This window comes from Aythya marila (genome assembly GCF_965140915.1).
Source record: "Aythya marila genome assembly, chromosome: Z".
NCBI lineage: Eukaryota > Metazoa > Chordata > Aves > Anseriformes > Anatidae > Aythya > Aythya marila.
In genome coordinates, this window is record NC_139080.1 from 510427 (window position 1) to 529846 (window position 19420).

A 19420-nucleotide genomic window follows, 5' to 3' on the forward strand; every position below is an offset into this window, starting at 1 on the left:
TGTGGGTGAAAAAGGGAGTTAAAACTGTATAGCAAACTCCACCTACAGTGTCTCCACCTTCCCTGGACGTTACTTGAGAATGCTGTGTTCTGATAAAGAGCAACAAGACCAGATTCATTTTGCATTTTTCCTGAACTGAAAAACTCCCAGAGCATGAGTTGAGTTTTCTAAATACATCTCAAAAAATGTATCTTGGCCTTGTAAAAAGATAGAAGCGTAAACACACGTATTTCTTCCTTTTCCTTGAGGCCATTTTTCATGATTGCAAGCCAAAGGTAAATGAATGCTCTAAGGGAGAGCCTGCATACCTCAGTCTTGATCTGAATTCTTCCTATGATGTTCCACCCCACCAAAACATCTCACTAAGTCCAAAAATCCAGCAGAAAAAAATAAATTCAGTAGCACCCAGCTTTTGGAAAAGAGAAGTTCGCAGGAATTCTAGGCAGCATCTGTAGCAATGAATAGCACACGCTGGTAGTGCTGAGGAACAGGCTTTTCTGGCTTTACACAACTGGACAAGAGAGGCCACAATTTCAGAGCGACTTTAAATGACCTAATTGAGTGCTGCTGCTAGAGGAGGCTGGCTCCTCCCATGGCATGTTCCCAGCCCTGTGCCATCTCCTCTTCTGTCAACAAACAGGAACATCACAGAGATGGAACAGACAGGGACACAAACGTGGGTTAAAGCTTTCTGTCCCTCAGTCCAGGCTGTTGTAAACCCAGATTAGGTCCTTCATGCAGTTCGCCACAGAGCCTCAGAAATACCTGTGCTGGCCAGCAGAAAGGAGCAAGCAGCCAGCTAGGGCAGAGGAAGGCTGGACATGTATCCTCAGCGTGATGTGCAGGGCTCAGAACTGCTGGGCTCACCTTACCAGCCCATGCAGTCCCACTGCCACCACCCCCTGTTGTGTTGGATGGGACAAGTTGAGGCGTTTTGCAGGACCAAACTGAAGAGGACTGTTCGCTGTCTTCACCAGGCTTTCTGCTCAGCAGAAGAAAGAGTGGTATGAGCAAGAACAGGACACCTTTGAAGATCCAAGTCTTCAAATAGGTCAGAAAAACTGCCACATGCAACAGTGAACACTCTTCAAGAGAAGCAACTGTAAATGTAAATCGTCATCTCACGTAAACATAAATTGGTTTCTAACAACCAGAAAGCCAGGCTCACCCACGAGGTCGTCAGCTCTTCCATCAGCCTCACAAACCCCGTGCCCTTGGCTGCTGCAAGCAGATCTCGTGAACCCGACATGGAGCAGAATGACGTTGGATGAAAGGAAAAGCCAGAAAGCACAGGAAGCATGTAATTAGCCTGTGGGATTCACTGCGGGTTAGGGAATTAGACAGGTTCAAAAGGGACCAAGTTGGTCATGTGGATAATAACAGTAATCGGCTAATTACTTCAAAAACTTCGGAATCCTCTCGCCTGAAGTCTGATGTTAATCTCTAGTTAGAGATAAAATTGCAACCTCTGAGAAGCACGTTATTTTCTTGCTAACGCAGGTTGAATTAGCTCAGAGACACCACTGTAAAAGCCAGACTTTCAACCACCTCAGATGAAAAAATACATTTGCAGACTTAACATAATAATTGGAATCTCAGGATAGGCTGCTAGCATGAGGTTTCCAGGGAAAAATATGGAGCTGGCTTTTATCTAAGTACATTCAGTGAGCCTTATTCTGCAACATGCCACTAGGAAAGAAGCAATGCCCTCACAGGCATGGAGGAAGACATACAGTGAAGGTGACAGGGCTCTTTTCCAGCTCTTTTTTTTTTTTTTTTTTTGTTCTCCATCCCCTTCCCGTACAAAGGCTTTGCCAAGAGCAAACAGGTTTCAGTGACTGTTCCTCTTTTTCAGCACCATTCATACCGAGTACACTGTCTAGGAAACAGTATCAGAAGTTAAAGAAAGAAGAAAACAACACAGGAAAACACTTATGCAGACGACGTGCCACAGTCCCACAAATCAGTGCAGCACATGCTTCTGCCTGGAGAGCCCTACTTAACTCTCAGATGTTTTTTGTTTTGTGTAGATGGAAGCCATACGAAGCTTGCTGATGAAGAAAGCCACTTTTTGAATGCCCCACAGCAGGCTATGTTTAGTGGGAACAGGATACAGTTAACAGGCTAGAAAAGTAAAAGCACCACGTGCTGCCACGATGTCCTAGGCTGTCTCAAAGTGTTACCACATGCTTGCTACAGGCCAGACATGCTTGCCAGCTTCTTTCCTAAAACATCTCTGATCGGAAGGTGCAGGGGCCAGCAGGCTGCTGAGCTACCCTAATGCTACAACAGACTTAAGGGACCAGCAACACGCTGCACTTCACACCCCAACTGGTGCCCGCCAGCACAGCCACAATAGCTACGAACATTTACCACAGAAGTTACAGAAAGGGGTGAGTTCCTCTGAATTCCAAAGGGAGAGGTCTGCTAGTCTCTCGCACAAACACATACGTTTACAAACCTGTAATTCTTCTATGCTGCCTCAGGTATCGCAGTACACCTCACCGTGCCTGTTCATCATCACCTCCACGGTGCCACCTCTGCGGTGAATCCTCCTGCTGTCACGTTTCCAGGACACTCCCAGCGCCAAGCAGCTACTTGAATATGTGCGGAATTTACCCAACAACAACGAACAATGGGCTCACATCGCCCGTCCTCAGACAGATCCATTACTCTCCCCTTCAGCCCACTCCCAGCTGACACAACTAATACATTTCTTGGTTAATAAAAAAAAATAAGAGGTCGGAGAAGCAATTATTTTCCTTCCACAACACAGTTCTCTTTGTAGAATAGTGTCAACAAAAAGATCAACTGTGCTGAAACTGCTAATCAGCCTGGAGTTGCTGTCCCTCGCAGTGTTAAACCAAACAGTATTACTCCACAGAATCATGGTATAAGCCAAATCATTAGAATGTGAAATAAGATAAAACTTTCAAGACAATCAATGAAGGCAAATTACTAACAAACCAGAGCTGTCAGATGTAGCATGCTGAATGATTCTATGAATACTGGACAAACGACAGTGTAATACAGGGAAAAAAAGAAAAAAAAAAAAAAAAAGAAAAATTAGTTCTCTACACTATACAACACACAACACATTCTAAACCCTGAATTTCAACAGCCACAGAGGTCATAGATGGAGATGTAAGCTAAGAATTCACAAAATAAATGACATTTCCATTATGGTTAAATTGTAAGGAAAGTGGCAGAGGTAAAAGTTTCTCACTATTTATCCCAAGTACAGGAGATGGCAAGCTCTGTACAAAAGCACTAACATTAACAGTCTTGAACCATTGACCTTTACGAGGGGGACTTGGCAACAAGGGTTGGGTTTAATGAATCAAATTCCCCGATGATTACTCTGTCAACAATTGCATGAAAAATGCAGGCAATGCTAACTCAGAGCAGGCAACTTGTTTCCATTGTTTCCAATGAGCTGTGGTCACCGACATCCTACAGGTTAGGCAGTGACATGCAGGCACAGCCTCTGCTGGCGCAGGCCAGCCTTGCTCAGTCACACCACAAGTTTGTTGAACACCACAAACTTCTAAAGCTGTTTGTAAGCAGAAGGCTAGATCTACACACCATGAACGTTATCCAAAAGGGCTCCCCCCGCATCCCTTCTCTCAGCTGATATGTACATGTCTAACTCTGTTGTTTCTCCTTGAAACACCTGAATTCATTTTCTTCCATGTGACATTTCAAGACTTGGTCATCACCAGGGGCAGCGCGTTCTCTTGGTCACTACTGTAGGCTCGCCTACAATGAATTTTGAAGGATGTGTCTCTACAATGGCATAAAAGCCTCCACCCACCTGAAGACACATGTCACGTGCTAATTGTTGAGCAACAAAATTTCATTCATTACTGCTAAGAAATGCCACATTACTCCTCACCCAACAGTATGAGATAAGTCTGAACTTCTGACTGACTGAGCAGCTGCTTCCTAAGGGCTTTCTCTCTGTAATACAGGAGGCAAACACTCTTGAACAGAACTTATCCCTATCTGAAGATTTTTTTTTTTTTGTCCTGGTGCAGACACGGCTATGACTTGAAGACAGCATGCATTTGCTATCTATCTGATGCATTTGCTCAGAAGATGGCTCGCAAGACTGCAATTTAATTAAATTGCCTTTCAGACTGCAGTTCAATTAAATTGTTTTCTACATCTAGAGTGGACAGGATCCATAAGTTGCCAAAAGTTCCCAGAAACCAGTATTTGTGGGCGCCAGAGGCAATCTACTTAATTAAAAAGGAATTAACTGCTAAACAACTGAGTGCAACCCTGACTACCATGCCTGTGGAACTCAGTACAACCCAGCCCTAACATCTGCGTTAGCACCGTCCTTCCCTCAGACCCACACCGCAGGCCTGCCTCACTTTCCACAGCCTCCCTCGAGCCTCAGAGGAGGGTAGGCAGCTCCAGTCCACCACACGAAGCTGCATTTCCACCACAGAGCAAGCCCTACACAGACCACAGCACAGGTCAGCCAGGAAGGGGCACCCAGTAACTGACATCACCTGCATAAATGAGAAAGTCCTTATTCAAATGAGCGGCTTTGATTGTGTTTCCAGTTGCTCTTGCATTACACCTGCCAGCCAAAGTGCAAGACCTTGCAACCAGGAGCTCTACCAGGCGAGATGCCCAACCACTGGTATCCTTACCACAGCCACATGCATTGCTTTTGTCAAACCTGAGCCCGAGACCTTCAGCTTCAGCAAGGGACACCTGTACTACAGCAAGTCGGGTCGACAACCTCAGCCTGTAAGAAGAGCATTTCCAAAGTCTTTCCCAAGCACTAGCCTACTTCTGCTTCAACTAAAATCAGGGCTGCACATCTCCAACCCTCAAGTCAATTTTAAAATAAAAGAAAAAAAAATCACACACTGTAGAAAAGTAGTAAGAATGGGGAGTGGAAAACACTAACAGTGCCTTCCCAGCAACCTGCAAGGTCTGCCTGTCCCAGGTAGGCCCAGTTTAGGCTGCAAACCCTCGCCCTCATTTGCAGACATGCATTTCCGATGAGCAGTCCAGTTAAAAACAGACTGGAACTCTCTTCCTTTTACCACAGAAAGGAACCAGAAGCTGCAGTAAATGTGCTGCTATGCCCACAAAGCAGCTGAACCCCAACTGCTGCCCGCGCAGCTCCGCGCTCCCTCACGCCTCAGCGCGGCCAGGCCGCGCGGCTCCTGCGCCTTTGTGTGTGACACGAAGCCACGTTTTCTATTTCACCCCAGCAGCTCATTTTATGTGATGTTTAGCCCTGTTCTGGAGGCTAGACAATTAATTTCCCCGTAGCCTTTTCTCAGGCTCCAATTTCCATGGTATCTGAGTATTTCACAAGCATTAATCCTGCCCTCCCCCAACACCCATGGAAACCGAAGGCTGGTATTTTTCCACATTTTGCAATTAGCTAACCAAGACACTGATAGAAAACAGTGATTTTCTGTGCTTCTCCTCTGACCTTGGTACTTGCAGACCTCTCTCTCACACTTTTCTCCTCAGCCTTCTGCCCATCCAGCATTTCTGCCCCTCAGACCCAGCGGCCTGGCTGCCGGGCTCAGCTCCGCGCCGCTGGGGGGGCCAAACAGGCCCGGGGCAGGCCCGGCTTCCCCTCACGAAGGCCCCTGCAGCCCCGCTGCCCATGCACGGGCACCAATGCACGGACATGTTCAAAATACAGTTTTTGTAGAGTACTTTGTATTCCACAGCATTTTATGGCTATATTAATGTTGCTTTTGCAGACAGATGTAAACTGTTTCTGCACTCCGAGCTGCACAGACGCGAACTCTAGTTTGTGTCAGCTCTGGCACCTGGCAGACACCACCACGAGCTGGCCCCATCTGCCACACTCAACAGAAAAAGTCTTCTTGCCCATCTAGCACCCCAAAAGCACGCAGGTAGCTTCCTGCTGGTTAGTGACCTAGTCACGGCTCCTGAAAACCAACCTTGCCCCTGGGTTGTAAAATAGAAAGTGGGTTCTTCAAAACCAAAGTTAAGGGAAACAAGCTTCTAACTGAAATTTAAGGCCAGTTAAACTCTAAGGAAATTCTTTGTGCTTTAGCCTATGCTCATTTCTTTGGTGAAATATACAAGCACAGATATAAGATATGAAGCCTTACCAGAAATGCCAGCAACACTTTAATACTACCACTGACTTAAAGAAAAAAACTAATGCTTAATTGCATTGTATTATTTATTGATCTATTTCCACAACAGTTTATTCATTCATTTTCAATTAAAATAGAATATTATATATCTATTCACAAAATAATAGTTCTAGAGCAACGCTTTTTATGTATCTGTTTCAAGGCTCTTTACTGAGGAGCCCAAAATTGCAAACGTCTTCATACAGTTTGGAGAGGTACCAAACAGCATAGGAAAACCAAACCTCCCTCACCCACCCAGGATCTTTTACTTCTGCTATACAGCTGAAAATTTAGTGCTATATTTTAGCTAGGGTAGGGAAAAGAAAAAGGAAGCCGTACTTTTCCCATGCTTTCCCACCCCCCTCCTTAGGTATGAGTGCTATACCCAGTCACGAGGGCTCTGCGCAGGCACACTCACACACTTTGTGGCTCTAATAAGAACTAAAAAAGGGAACTGAAAGTTATGTCTGCCACCCTGTCTCTAACTTACCCGACAATGATTTCATAGCAAAGCCCTAAGAATACAGAAAGACTGACTGTTTCTTGGCAGTGTGTCCAAAATAAAGCTTCTGGCTAAGAGAGCACATCTCTTTCCTCCCCCCCCCCCCCAGTACTGGAACAATATCTACAGAGTAAGTAATAATACATGATTGCCCTAAGGAAAAAAAATAAATGAACAGGCTTCAAAGCACGATGGAGCAGCAGCTGTGCCACTCAAGCAACACCCAAAAGCAAACACACAAGCAGCAACCACGCACGCTCACTGGCGTTAGGAAAGACGGCACGGTTACTTGGGCTAAGGGAGGGCTGGGCCCACAGCCTCTCACAGAGCAGCAAACCAGGGCTCATCTTCATGAAAGCAGGCAGCTACAGCTAGCTGCAGTTTCCCTGCTGGTCTGTGTGCTGGCACCCACTGCCCTCAATACCTCCAGCCCCTGCCCGTGCAAAGAGAGCAGCAAGGGGCTGCCTGCTGTGTCCCAAAACCAAAGCTGCAGCCCAGGAGCCTTCCAAGGCAGAAACAGAGAAATGAGTAAGTAGTAACAACATCCTGGTTAAACCTTCAGCAAATAAATCAATGCAGAAGACTAGTCCATGATTTATTACCTCCTAACACATGGACAGAGGCTTTTCCTTGTCTCAGGTAGCACTGGCAGGCATGAAACAGTGAATTGCATGTCACATGTACATAAGCTCATTAAAGTATTATTTTAAAAACTAGTCCAAAAACAGAGCTCACAAGTTAGCACAGTCTGAGATGCATTTATATCCTTTTTTTTTTTTATGCCTAAAAAGAAACTGGGATACATGAAGCTTTCTGTATAAAGTCGTCTTGACTGAAGTCCATCCTCTGCAAATCTTAAACCTGCATCAGGACTTCCAATGTGGAAGTGCGGAGGGAAACTCCTCAGTTCTTTAGTTCACTAACAAGGACAAATGCATGTAGAATTTGCTTGATTTTAACGTGCACCAGAAGCACTTACAGCAACAAAAACTGTGTTAGCCAGCAGCAAAATTGCATAATACAAACAAACCACCAAGTTATACCTGCTCCAGTTACTTACAAAGAAATCTGAAAAAATGCTAGTGCTATTTTTGCAAGCGCCTGTATTACTCTCTGCTTTCTTCTCTCCACATCAGCCTACATTGCAAGGGCCCACGCTGCCCCTAACATCTTAGGCACTTCTACCTGAGCAGCTCCCCTTCCCTTAGCACAGCCCCAGCCCTGACCGAGCTTAATCAAAGTGAGGTCTAAACACCTCACACAAAGGTAGAGCATCTAAGTGGAACAGTTATCAGCTTACACTGTAATTTCTCAGCCAAAGCTTACTGCCAAGTAATGTCCACCTATTGACAATCTGTCTACTGAAAGCGATGTCATTGCCATTTCCTATTACACATTTTACTCGATACATGATGTGATGCAGACACGACAGTGATTATATCTGTACCTGCCCAAAGCTGCAACCATCTTCAGAGGCACTTGCAGAATCAAGTGGAAAATAAGCCAAGAGAATCGACTTGTAAGAACTTTACAAATTATTATTTATGCTTGTATTAATAAGCCTTCCAAAAAACTGGAATCAGTAATGCTATTTTTATTTTACAATTCCGATGTTCTTAATGAGTTACTGCAGCCATAATCTATTTCTGTCCAGCACACATTCCTGCTGAAGACAGTGCTAAAAGAAAAACAAGTTGCTCTGTAAACAAATAGAATTTGCCACCCACAAATAAAGGGTGTTTTATAACAGTTCACAAGTCATGTTTTCTACTTTATAAACAGCAACAAAAACTCTGCAGAATAAATCCTCTTTGCTACTTCTCTCACGTGGTGCATCTTTAGCACATACTGCCCCCAGCAATTTCCAAGGACCCAGAGTTAGGTGTCACAAGGAACTGTTGGACCAAATACTGGCAGGAGTGCCAGTAAATCCAAGAGCTGATGTGGGTGAAAAAACAGGGAAGCCTAATTTCCGCTAAACCCAGAGTACCAGCTAGTGGTAAAAGTTGAGGAAATTCTCTGGTGCCCTCTGCTGCCAGCTAGCAAGAAATCAGCCAGATGCGACGTGGCCTGCTCCTCGCACGCTTTTCTCAACCTTCACACAGAGGCCAGCTACAGCAGAGCACCCACCTGCCCTGGCACACCGCACATCCCTGCTGTGGGAAGCCTCCCTCTGTAAACCAAAAGCCACTGAGCCGATTTAATAAATACACTGATAAACCATGTGCCCCCACTCCCAACCTTAATTCTTTTGTTGGACTTTACCACCTCCTCTGATGGAAAATAGAGAAGACTCAGACAATTCTTCACATTTTGGCCTGCTTTTCACACGTATTCTAACAAATTTAATAATTTACCTCTTCCCCAACAATCATTACAGTTCTGCTTGGCACCTGGAGCACTCGTCCCGCTTTGAAGAGGTGTCAGACAGCAGCCTTAGACTATCAGCATTGCAGACATCATCTCTGCTGAATGTCCACCTACACACCGCTAGGAAAAAACATTTCTGTGCAGCTTTGTTTAAGAAATAAAAATTGGTGACCAAATCTTACTTCAGTTAACTAGTACAGATGCTATCTTGTCAAAGGTGCTTCTTCCTTCAGGACACCCTCACCATCTAGTGCTTTACAGTCAGCCTCTGAATTAACTTATTCGGTTTTATTCCTTTGTGCTTCAAAGCACAGCTTGGCCTAGATTTGGTGAGGCTCTTAACTGCTTTCTTTCCCTTCCCCTGCCTGGTAAATAACATGTTTGTTTCCACTACATTAGAAGTGCTTACAGTTTTTCTGAGTGACAGCTCCATACCAATGAAAGTAATGCCAGCAAACTCTTCCTCCCTCCTTGCCCCACACAATACCCTGGTAGGCACAGTGATTCAGAAGTGTTGAATCATTTGTCATTTAAAAAAATAAGAAAAGACAGTGCTGACAGGAAATCATCAGTTTCATCCCCATGCCTGCTGAAGCACTCATTTTGAGTTCACAACAATAAGAAGTCTCATTTGATGCTTATTTTTGTTAAGTACCAAAACACTGAGATTTTCCAGTGAAATTCAACCTGAATTGCCTGGTGCTCCATTGAAATGTAGCAAGTGAGAAAATTAAATAGCTGCACTGTGCACAAAGCAATGGTACAGAGCAAGCACAGCACTCGTTGGGTAAGACTAAAGACTTTTACTGATCGATGGCATTGCACAAAACTCAAGTGGAAGACTTGTGCTGCTCTGAACATCACATTTCTCAGTGCATTATACCAGCAGAAGGAAAGTGGTTTTCTGTACTTCCCCCCCCCCCCCCCAAATTATAAAAAGGAGAGAAATGCACTCTGAACTCTATCCTACTTGAGCAACTGCCACCTAGTGAAGCGGCTTTGTTGAATTCAGGCATTTGAAAAGTTTGCAGCACAAAACCCCTTTGCTTTGCTTCATCCCCAGGAACGCCTTGAGAGCACATACCCCGTACTTTCACTTTGGCACATGCCATCTTGTGCTTCTGAAACATTCCTCCAAAAGCTACTTCTATGAATCTGACTAATCTCACATTTTACTGGGTAAAATTTCTGACTAATGGTTGATGCCAAAATAATATTTTAAGCCCTACACAAAATCAATTTAAGAGTTCAAATTTCATCTATGTTTACATAGAGTAGATCACTTTAAAGAAAATAAAAGTTACTGATAATAGATTTCTTTTTAAGCTGTTTATTAAACTAGCCACCAGAGGGAGCCTTGCTGTGTACTAGGATAACAGCTGGGAAGGGCTGTGTGACTGCACTAAGGAGTCAGCTTATTAGGAGCCAGGTTATTTAAAAAAAAAAAAAAAAAACTTGGTTAATTTTTGAGCAACTCACTTCAATTGATTTATCTCCTGCTAGAGTAGAAATAAGAGGCAGAAAATAGGCTGTTTTAAAAACTCAATCCAACATAGCAGACTTGCTAGGACCTCCAGGGGCATAGCTGTGACAGGAATTTTCCCATTAGCTAGAAGAGCATAACCTCAATTGGACTGGAAATAGTGATAGCGGACTGGCTAGAAGGTAGCCATCTGCTGTCTGTATCATCTGCAAGGCACAGGCACGTGTGCTCCACATTCATTGCAAACCCCAGTAAGTGCACGAACTAGAGTTCAGCCCCATTTCAGGTAGACTTCTCAATAGGGACACACGATGTTTTTTAACATAGCTCACCAGGTGCCTGGAGCCTGCGGGGCCTAGCGCTAACGCTATTAGTTAAACCACTGACCCTAGGCCCAGGTAAAATGAAAAGGAAAAAGGCTTGCATCTTGCCTGTGTTTTCCAGGCTGCAGGCTTTTCAGAAAAGAGCAGGTAAAAGCAATAAACCCAGAGGGACTCATAACAAGCTATCACGTCATTAGAAGTGCAGCTTCCTCTTAATGAAAAACGTTCTTAATTTTATCGGAGAAGCACTCTACTTTCCTCAACTTCCCGACAGCCCCAGTTCTCATTTACTTCATGATGCAGAAGGCAGCAGCAAGTAACACATTCAGATATACCCTCTCACATATACACACAACCCTTTTTACTTCCAAACCTTTTAGTTGAATAAGAACATCCACACCATGGGGTCTTACTTCACACAACCAACAACCACAGAATCATATGAATTCTATAATTATTAATAATAATCAGAAGACATTTTTTCTTATTTATACATATGCATTCACCTTTATTACCTATGAAACCATTTGTGTGTGTATATGAAGAAACTGCATTTATAAAAAGCATGCCACAACTGTGCCAAGTAACCCAAGAGGCAGCCCAGCGCTGCTTTCAATACTGCTGTATTTCTTCTTTGTTTATTTTGGAGTGGATGAATTCTAAATTTAAGATATATAGTACATAGTGATGCAATAATTTATCTCATGTTGTTTTAACATGGTGTAAAAACAATGCTAAAAAGTAATTATATTCAGTAGATTGGTCAAACTCTGGTGATAATGAATAGCCATGATCTATTCCACCACCTAACACAAAGTTATTTATTCAATACAGTGACACGAGGGGCTGTTCTCCAGACCTTCTAGGAATCATAAATCCATGTTAAAAGCAGAAAAAGACCACCTCCTTGCCTATAATTAATAGTATTCCTCTCCTATAATTCTGGGTAAACCCCACGATCAAAACCCAAGCCCACACTGGAAGTACCTTCAGGTGAGATGTATATTGTCCACTCGGGCAGACTGTGCTCAGCAGTCAGCCTGAGTCACTCAAGAACGTGCTAGATTCCAGAAAATAGCGAACATATGCAGCATTCAGGAGAGGAAATTTCATTTTATTTTATAAATTTCTCTAGGCAGTAACTGCAGTTGCGTGCAGTGAAATGCACAGAGCAGCCTCAGTCACAATAGTACTCAAGGCATCATTCTAGTATGCAAGTAAAAAGAAAATAATCTGTTAAGCATGTTCTGTAATTAAGATTAATTACATTATAATTTGTGTTACTTAATTGCATACAAGAATACAAATACTAGCTGAATTCATTAAGACATAGCATTTAAGAAGTTTAGAGAGGGAATTAAGAGGAAATAAATATAAAATTATGTAATACAGTCATGACAGGTGGTAAATACGTATACATACTTGCAAATGCACTAGAGAACAACACAGAGCATAGTGTTTTTTTCAGAGTTAAGCATGCAAAGCATTCACAAAATTCCAGTTTGTAATTGCTATAGCCATTGGCATATATCAAAGACTAAGCCTTATAATTTTGCAGGGCAAAATGCAAACAGGTTATAAAACAAGCCAGTTATATCCACACCAACTAGCCACTTATGCCTACATCAACTAGATCTCTAGATAAAATTCATCTCATTTAACCACCACCTTGGGTTACTCAGCAGCTATTTCATTCGACATTTACTATATATTGTGTCATTATAATCATCGTTCTATGAATTTCTGAACTTTCATGTATCATTATTTACTATCAAAATGATTTCATAAGCCAAGAGCAGTTTCAGAAGAAAAACACTTTCCTCTAGCACTCTACACTGGTAAGACTTCCCTTGGATTTAATCAGGCAAGAAATGGCTTTCAGACTGCAAGCCTACAGCTGGCGTTTTCTAATGGTAAAGTTGATTAAAAACTGTAAGGAAAGCCTACTGAAAGGCAGAGCACAGCGTATGCCTTGTGGTTCATCTTTCACAGCTACGCGGTAACTCATCATTCTGCCCCAGTGCAAACGACTGCACAACTCAACTACACGGAGGCAACTGACTGCTGGGGCTGCACCTTTGCAATTTTAACACATTTTCAAATGATTTTAGGATAAACTCATTCTGAAGTTTGCAACTATCCAAAATATTTAGCACAGGCACTTGGCCTTCTTTCTCCCCAAAAGAGTGTTTACCAGGACCAGGAATTTGTCCTTAAAGCTTGGTGTCACGTATGAAAAGAGCCCAATAAAACAAAACCACGTTTGTCCATGACCCAGAACGTGCCTGCAGGCAGACATGCTGGTCAGGAACAGCACAGAAACCCAGCGTCTGCCACCACGGGGCACAGCACAGGCTGCAACGTGCATGCACTGAAGTCCTTGACCAGCCATGGCGCTGTGTGTTACGGTGCTGACAACTTTTCCCTTTGCTAAGTCAATGACGAATGCATAATGCAACCCCATCCAAACCTGCAGCTGGAGGAACCACAAGGCATTTTCCTCTCCCCGTAAGGGTTCTGTGTTCCCCAAGGAAGGTCAATTTACCTCCTCACTTTCAAGTGCCCAGCCTGCTCATCCACGCAGAGCTGCCTCTGAACTTCATTCCCGCACCTCCCCGGCTGCCTCTGCACAGCCCAGGGCCCCGGGAGGCCTTCCAGGAGAGAAAGTGACAAACCCTCTCCCTGTTCCCTGCTCCACCCCACTGCACAACTGGTCCCCAAGGCTCTTTGCACCCAACAAGAGCAGCCCCAAGCACATCCCGCTCTGTTATTTCATCCTTCGCCAAGTCTGCTAACAGAGGCCTCAGCGACAGCAAGCAGCACGCTCTGCCTTTCCGAATTCACGAGGCTTGCTTTCCCCTAAGATACCAGCTAGCCAGTGGCTGTGTCCAGGAGTTGCAGTGTCACACATTGCTTCCAAGCTGACTTTTGGTACTCATGAAAATTACTGATGGGAGAGGGACCAAGAGCGCATGGGGGGGGTGCATCTGCAGCAACAAAGAAAACCCAGCTAGCACCAGTCGCTGCTGTTTTCCAGGGATCCTGAACAGACAGTACACAGGAAATAAATATTTGGTGAGGCTGTAATGTCTGTTAATTTCCTACATCCTCCTGCCGAGTTTAAACATGTATGTATGCTTCTGCAGCTCCCCCAAACAAAGAGTCAACCAGCAACTCCAGGTGATTCCCAGCAAACCCGTTACTGGGCCAGTCAGCCACAGCACGCTCCTGACAGCCACGTTAGAATGATACTACCTGGAGAAACTTACACCGTACTTAAGATTCAAGCAGCATGAAACATTAGTATCTCAGCAAGGTATGCAAGGCCAGTAAAACAAACAGAAAAGTCAAACTGAAACGCTAGCCAAGAACAAAGCTTCCTGAACACTTGTCAGCACAGCAGTACGAGCATTTCACCAAGCTTACGGCTGTGACACCGTTAGTTTCACTTTTACTAGAGAACTGCTTAGAACAAAGCTAAAAACATATTCCCAACTTACGTTTTTAGCTCCTCACTTTTATGGAAATGCTACTGGCTTGAAACTAATCTACTTAAATATTAAGGGCCACATAAACAGGACTCAGTTCACATTTCACTTAGTTTTAAGGTTTTGCATTTTGAAAGATATTAGTTCAATTTATCAATACCTAAGCAAATGTTAGGAGTTCTTTTGAATGACACCTGATAATAGCACGAGCAATCTGTAATAGTATGAATAGGCCAAGTTACACGAGGTAAAGAAAAAGCAATGTTAGTATGTACACACGGCAATTCTAGGGTTAGTATTGATAATAAAAAAATTGCTTTTTCTGTGCCTTAGCCTTATCTCTTCTCTAGAATTTGCTCCTCCTCTCCTTCCCTTTGGTACTGCAGCATCTCAATGCTAACTGCGGGCGTAGGTGGCAAGCGGGAATTGCACAAGGGATACACTAACGCCGTGAGCAAGCAGCAGTACTCTGATAGTGCGACCCAGCCACGCTATCAGCAGGACTACCTGGGCTCTGCTTAGCAAGCACTGCGTGTCCAAGTACATCTACACGAGCTGCCTCTCTTGGTGCTTGTGGTCACCGTATCAATGTGATCTTCTAAACAACACATTTAGAGGAAGAAATAAAGCTTTGTCTTACCATATTCTGCACACAGCTACCAATGGAACGTTTGTTGGAAATTTCACAAAAAATTAAAGTTGATTAAACTTTTAATTGCTGCTTTCATGTAGTTTCAAGCTAGATATGCAAGCTAATGAACAATTTGTAAGCATCACTCAAGAGATACAGGAAAGTCCACAGGGAGGCTTGTTTATACATTAAGAAATTAGAGTAATTTCAATAAGAGCTAAATTGGATACCATTGATTTCAAACCAATTAAAAAAAAAATGTAAATAGGTTGGAGCATTTGCATTAAAGAATTTCCTCACAGCTGGGGGAGACAGAATGTCAAACCTCTATTAGCCTTCAAAAAAAAGTGTTTACTGATCATTTCTGGCTTCAGAACCAGCTTCTCTCTCAATTACTACTACCTGATTGGATTCTTTAGATCATTATTTGTACAACAAGCCTAGACTTTGAAAAAGCTTATTTTTAAACCTGTGACCAGTTCTTTTAAAATAAAAGTCTTGAAAACACACAGTGTCTGTATTTGTATCTTTCCACACTACCTTTTAAAGCCAGTTTTCTTGTTTGACAGCTGTTATTTTGGCCGAAGACTACTGTTTGCTCCATCTTTGGATACAAAGATGAACAGGGAAACGATCTTATGAGACTGCCTTATATACTCCAAAAACTTACCTTGTCCCTGAAGTCCCCAGTTTAAAACTCAAGATGATTCAAGACTTAACTGGAAATAAAACCCAGGCCTGCCACAGCCTAACAGAAAAGCACCAGGTCAGCACAGTTCATGCTGAACTGTTTTCTACATTAGCACTTACTACTAGCCTTCTTGTGCCATAGGCTCAACAGGTGAATATGTTTTTATTGCCTTTCTCTTTTAAGGTACCATACTTAAGAACTGCAGCAGTGGCACCTGAACACATCTAAGAGTTCAAGAAAATTCACAGTCTGTCTGTTCAGCCAGACTTCAACACTTGGCACCAGAGTCCTAAAAACCAGTAGGGAAAGTGGAGCTCTCGCAAAGCAGGACAGAGGTTGCTGCTGGCTTTTGGTCTTTCCTGCATTACGTGGGGTGTATGGGGAGATAGTTGGGAGTAATGTTAAATATTGCCACATACTGCCCGAGTCTGAGCTGCTCCTCACACACAGAGAGCAAAGGCAGCTGGTGAGCTAAGGAGCTAAGCTGGTGGACCTCCAGGGGCACAGGAGGGCACAGAGAGTCACTGCTGCGATTAATAGCTGTCTTGCCAGCAGACATCACACAGTTTGCACTGGTTGTAAGCAAGTAATAGGATTTCTCATCACGTTTATTAACAATGAATGATAAAGTATCCTAGTGCTGCTACACTTACTCTGTTTAAAAGCATAAAATAGTCAAAGCAGAACACTTACCTGGCTCCAAAGATGTCTTTTTTTGCTAGGTCAATGCCAGAAACCACCTTTACCCTGAGGATACGAGACTCCTCCTGTTAACAAAAAAAAAAAAAAAAAAAAAACAGGTTTAATATTTATTCTGTAATTGATTTTGAAGATTACCAGTTCACAAGAGGTTAACCTGTGAATGAACGCTCACAACCTTTAGATAATATGAGTCTTCCTTACATAGGATTTTGGAAAAAAGGCCTCTCCTCAGAGGGAGATACACATCTTATCTGCCGAAGAATAACAAACATGAAGAGCATCCAACTACAGCAGTTCTTAAGAGTTAAATAAAAGCAGAATAACAGTAGATTCTAATAACAACATAGTAGTAATAATGCTATAAAATATTAATAGCAAAGGTAGAAGATAACTTGCTGAGCAGTGCCATTTCAACCCTTAATCAATCCATACTCCACAGAAATTCATTCTGCATAGACTCTAAATCTGTCTCTTCAAAACGAAGAAGTATTTGAAATGAGAGAAAGTATTTGTAAAGGTTTTGTCCAATAATGCTAATAATCCCAGCTGAAAGATGTCTAGGGTTTAAAAAAGGTACAAGATTAAAATTAAATTCTTAATATGGAGTTGTTCAAGCCTGTGTCATCACCTCAGTAAAAAAAATAGCTTTTAGAGACAAGCAGCAGTTTCAGAAGATGCATGTTGTCTATTGTCTTGCTTATATATGCATACATTGTAGGACAGCTGATGTCCTGGTGGGCATTGACCTGACACTCAGTTTATCACCTTGTTACGTTCAGCTCCTGAGGAACGCTGGTATCAACAGCATCTTTTTTTTCCGCCCAGTTTGGCCCATTTACTTTTGTTACACAAAGGCCACTAGAATTAAATCTGGAAAAGATCCTATGGAAACAGGTTTTGCAGCCACACGTATCAGCTATCCACCTTTTTCTCCTCTGATAAGCATTCCAGAGCTGCGAGATACCAGATTCAGTTACAGTAACCTGAGACTCCGTTCCTTGAAGCTTGTTCGGGAAACAATGCCGTTTTCCCACAGGTTTATCCTGGCATGACCACGCTACACCTACTCTATTTGCCTTAGATAGCTAAAAGACATGGACTCGTTAGCCGTACCTGAGATTTTGGAGATTATTAGGAAGGTCAGAAACACCCCAGGAGAAAATGAAAGAAACACCGAGGCTGGTCCTGTTCAACCCGTCAGCAGAGAGTCCCGTCCTAACACTCACCCTGCCATGTCCTTCTGTTGCCTTGAAACAAGAATTCAAGGCTTTAAATCTTTTCTGAAAATTTGTTTGCTGGTATCTTTTCTGGAAGGACTTACACTGTCCGGTTTCCAAATTGGGAAAATAGGTTCTTTTGGGCCCAAAACAGCCCTAAGACTTACCAGATAGGTAAACAAAACGGGAAGTGAAAAGCAACATTCAGTGGAGTTCTGTTAGTGGATAGCGAAATGAATGCACTTTTTCATAATTTCAGTAGTGGCACTGATGGGTAGTACAAAGTTATCTTCGAGGCATTACAGAACATACATGATTTTATGATCTTCAGGAGTGGTTTTAATGGACAAAAGGCAATGAACTTGAAAATTAAGATCAAGAAAATTCCTTAAGATCAAGAAAAGAGGAAGCAGGATAGAAAAAACTGTCAGAAATGCAGACAATTCTGAACTTACTGAAGAAATGAAGGATAAGAATTTGTAACATTAAGTGAAGAGGGACCAAAAGAGGGATTTCTAGCAGTAACTATGTCACAAATGCTACTCAGGTTTCCTCCCATGAAGTCTACCATCAACTCTGCTGGAGTGGCATCTTATTGCTGCACTAACATCACCTCAGCGTATTAATTGAATCAAATGGTGTATGATTAAATAATAATAATAAAATCACAGAACCAGAGGATGGCCAAATAGTGGAGAATCTCTAATTCAGGGTCTGCAAGACACAAAAGATAATCCTCGAGACAACTGAAACAGATTTTCAAAAACATATCCTAAGTCTCACTTCATGCTTAAAATAAAGTGCACAAAGGTATGACCCTGCTCCCACTCCGCATGCATGCTCTCAGCCTCTGCTAAATATTCCGTTTTACCAAGCAGGAAAGACAGTGCTTCTGCACATATATGTTCAAGTTTTCATATGCATGAAATAAACGTAATACTTCAAGCACAATTAAAACATCTCAAGTGGTAACAAGGCTTCATCTACTTACACTCAGTTTTTTCCTTTGGTCAGCACAATACTCTCCTAACAGCTATTGTATGCAATGAGCAAGGTGTATTTTGGATGGCAGCAAATTGTTCTGCATTAGCATGATGCTAATTATGCGCTGGTCTGAAGCACACGAGGAGCTGTTCAGATAGCTCGCCTGCTAAATGATTCTCTTGTAATGCACTGAACTTCTATCATTTTTTGTTAAAGTACTCCCAAAAGCAGTGTACCAACACCAGCACGTGCATGTGGATGCATACAGCAGAAATACAACAGACTATTCCGTGTCACTTGACTGCCCAAAGCCTCAAATTACACAGCGGAGAGGTGCCCACATTGAGCTTGCTCAGCCTTCGCTGCTGGTAGCAGTGGGTACCAGCAGCAGGAGCATCTCCCAGCTTCCCAGGTGGACACCTCCAGTTTCTGTCTCCACTGATCTCCACTTCCTCAGCTGGCAATGCTGGGGGGAATAGTAAGACTGAAAGGCAGGAAAAGTAAGCTTTTCATATTCTTCTGTTTGATTCTTATGTCCCTTTTATTTATCTGCAAGTACCTTGCATCTAGGTAGAGGAAGGAGTTAAATTTTCACAGCAATAGAGAGCGTCCATCACAAGCCAGATAAAGGATTGCTTAGCTAGGCACAACGGGAGACTTGAAACACCGTCAGCTACCTGACAGGTTTCCACTCCCCCTTCTCTGAAAGGCTGGGCAAGAAAAAGAAAACTGGGGTTTTGGTTTGGTTTCTTGCAAATCCAGGGAACAATGAATGCCGCAGCAGCCAGGACAAGATCGCTGCACATAGAAAAATTCTGAGACAGAAAGTCCGGGATGTGAAGCCCAGATGAAGTGATCCCTCCTCAGCTTTGAGCCTGGG

At 43.0% G+C, this 19420-nt stretch overlaps 1 protein-coding gene across 3 annotated transcripts in view; it reads right to left on the reverse strand.

Moving 5' to 3' along the window:
• LOC309890184 (E3 ubiquitin-protein ligase NEDD4-like) overlaps positions 1-19420 on the reverse strand; it is a 140788-nt gene that overhangs the window by 86991 nt on the left and 34377 nt on the right. For all 3 annotated transcript variants that reach the window (XM_082783828.1, XM_082783830.1, XM_082783829.1), the window contains exon 2: positions 16331-16404. In XM_082783828.1, the coding sequence (XP_082639954.1) occupies positions 16331-16404 (74 nt within the window). The remainder of the gene's footprint in view (positions 1-16330; positions 16405-19420) is intronic.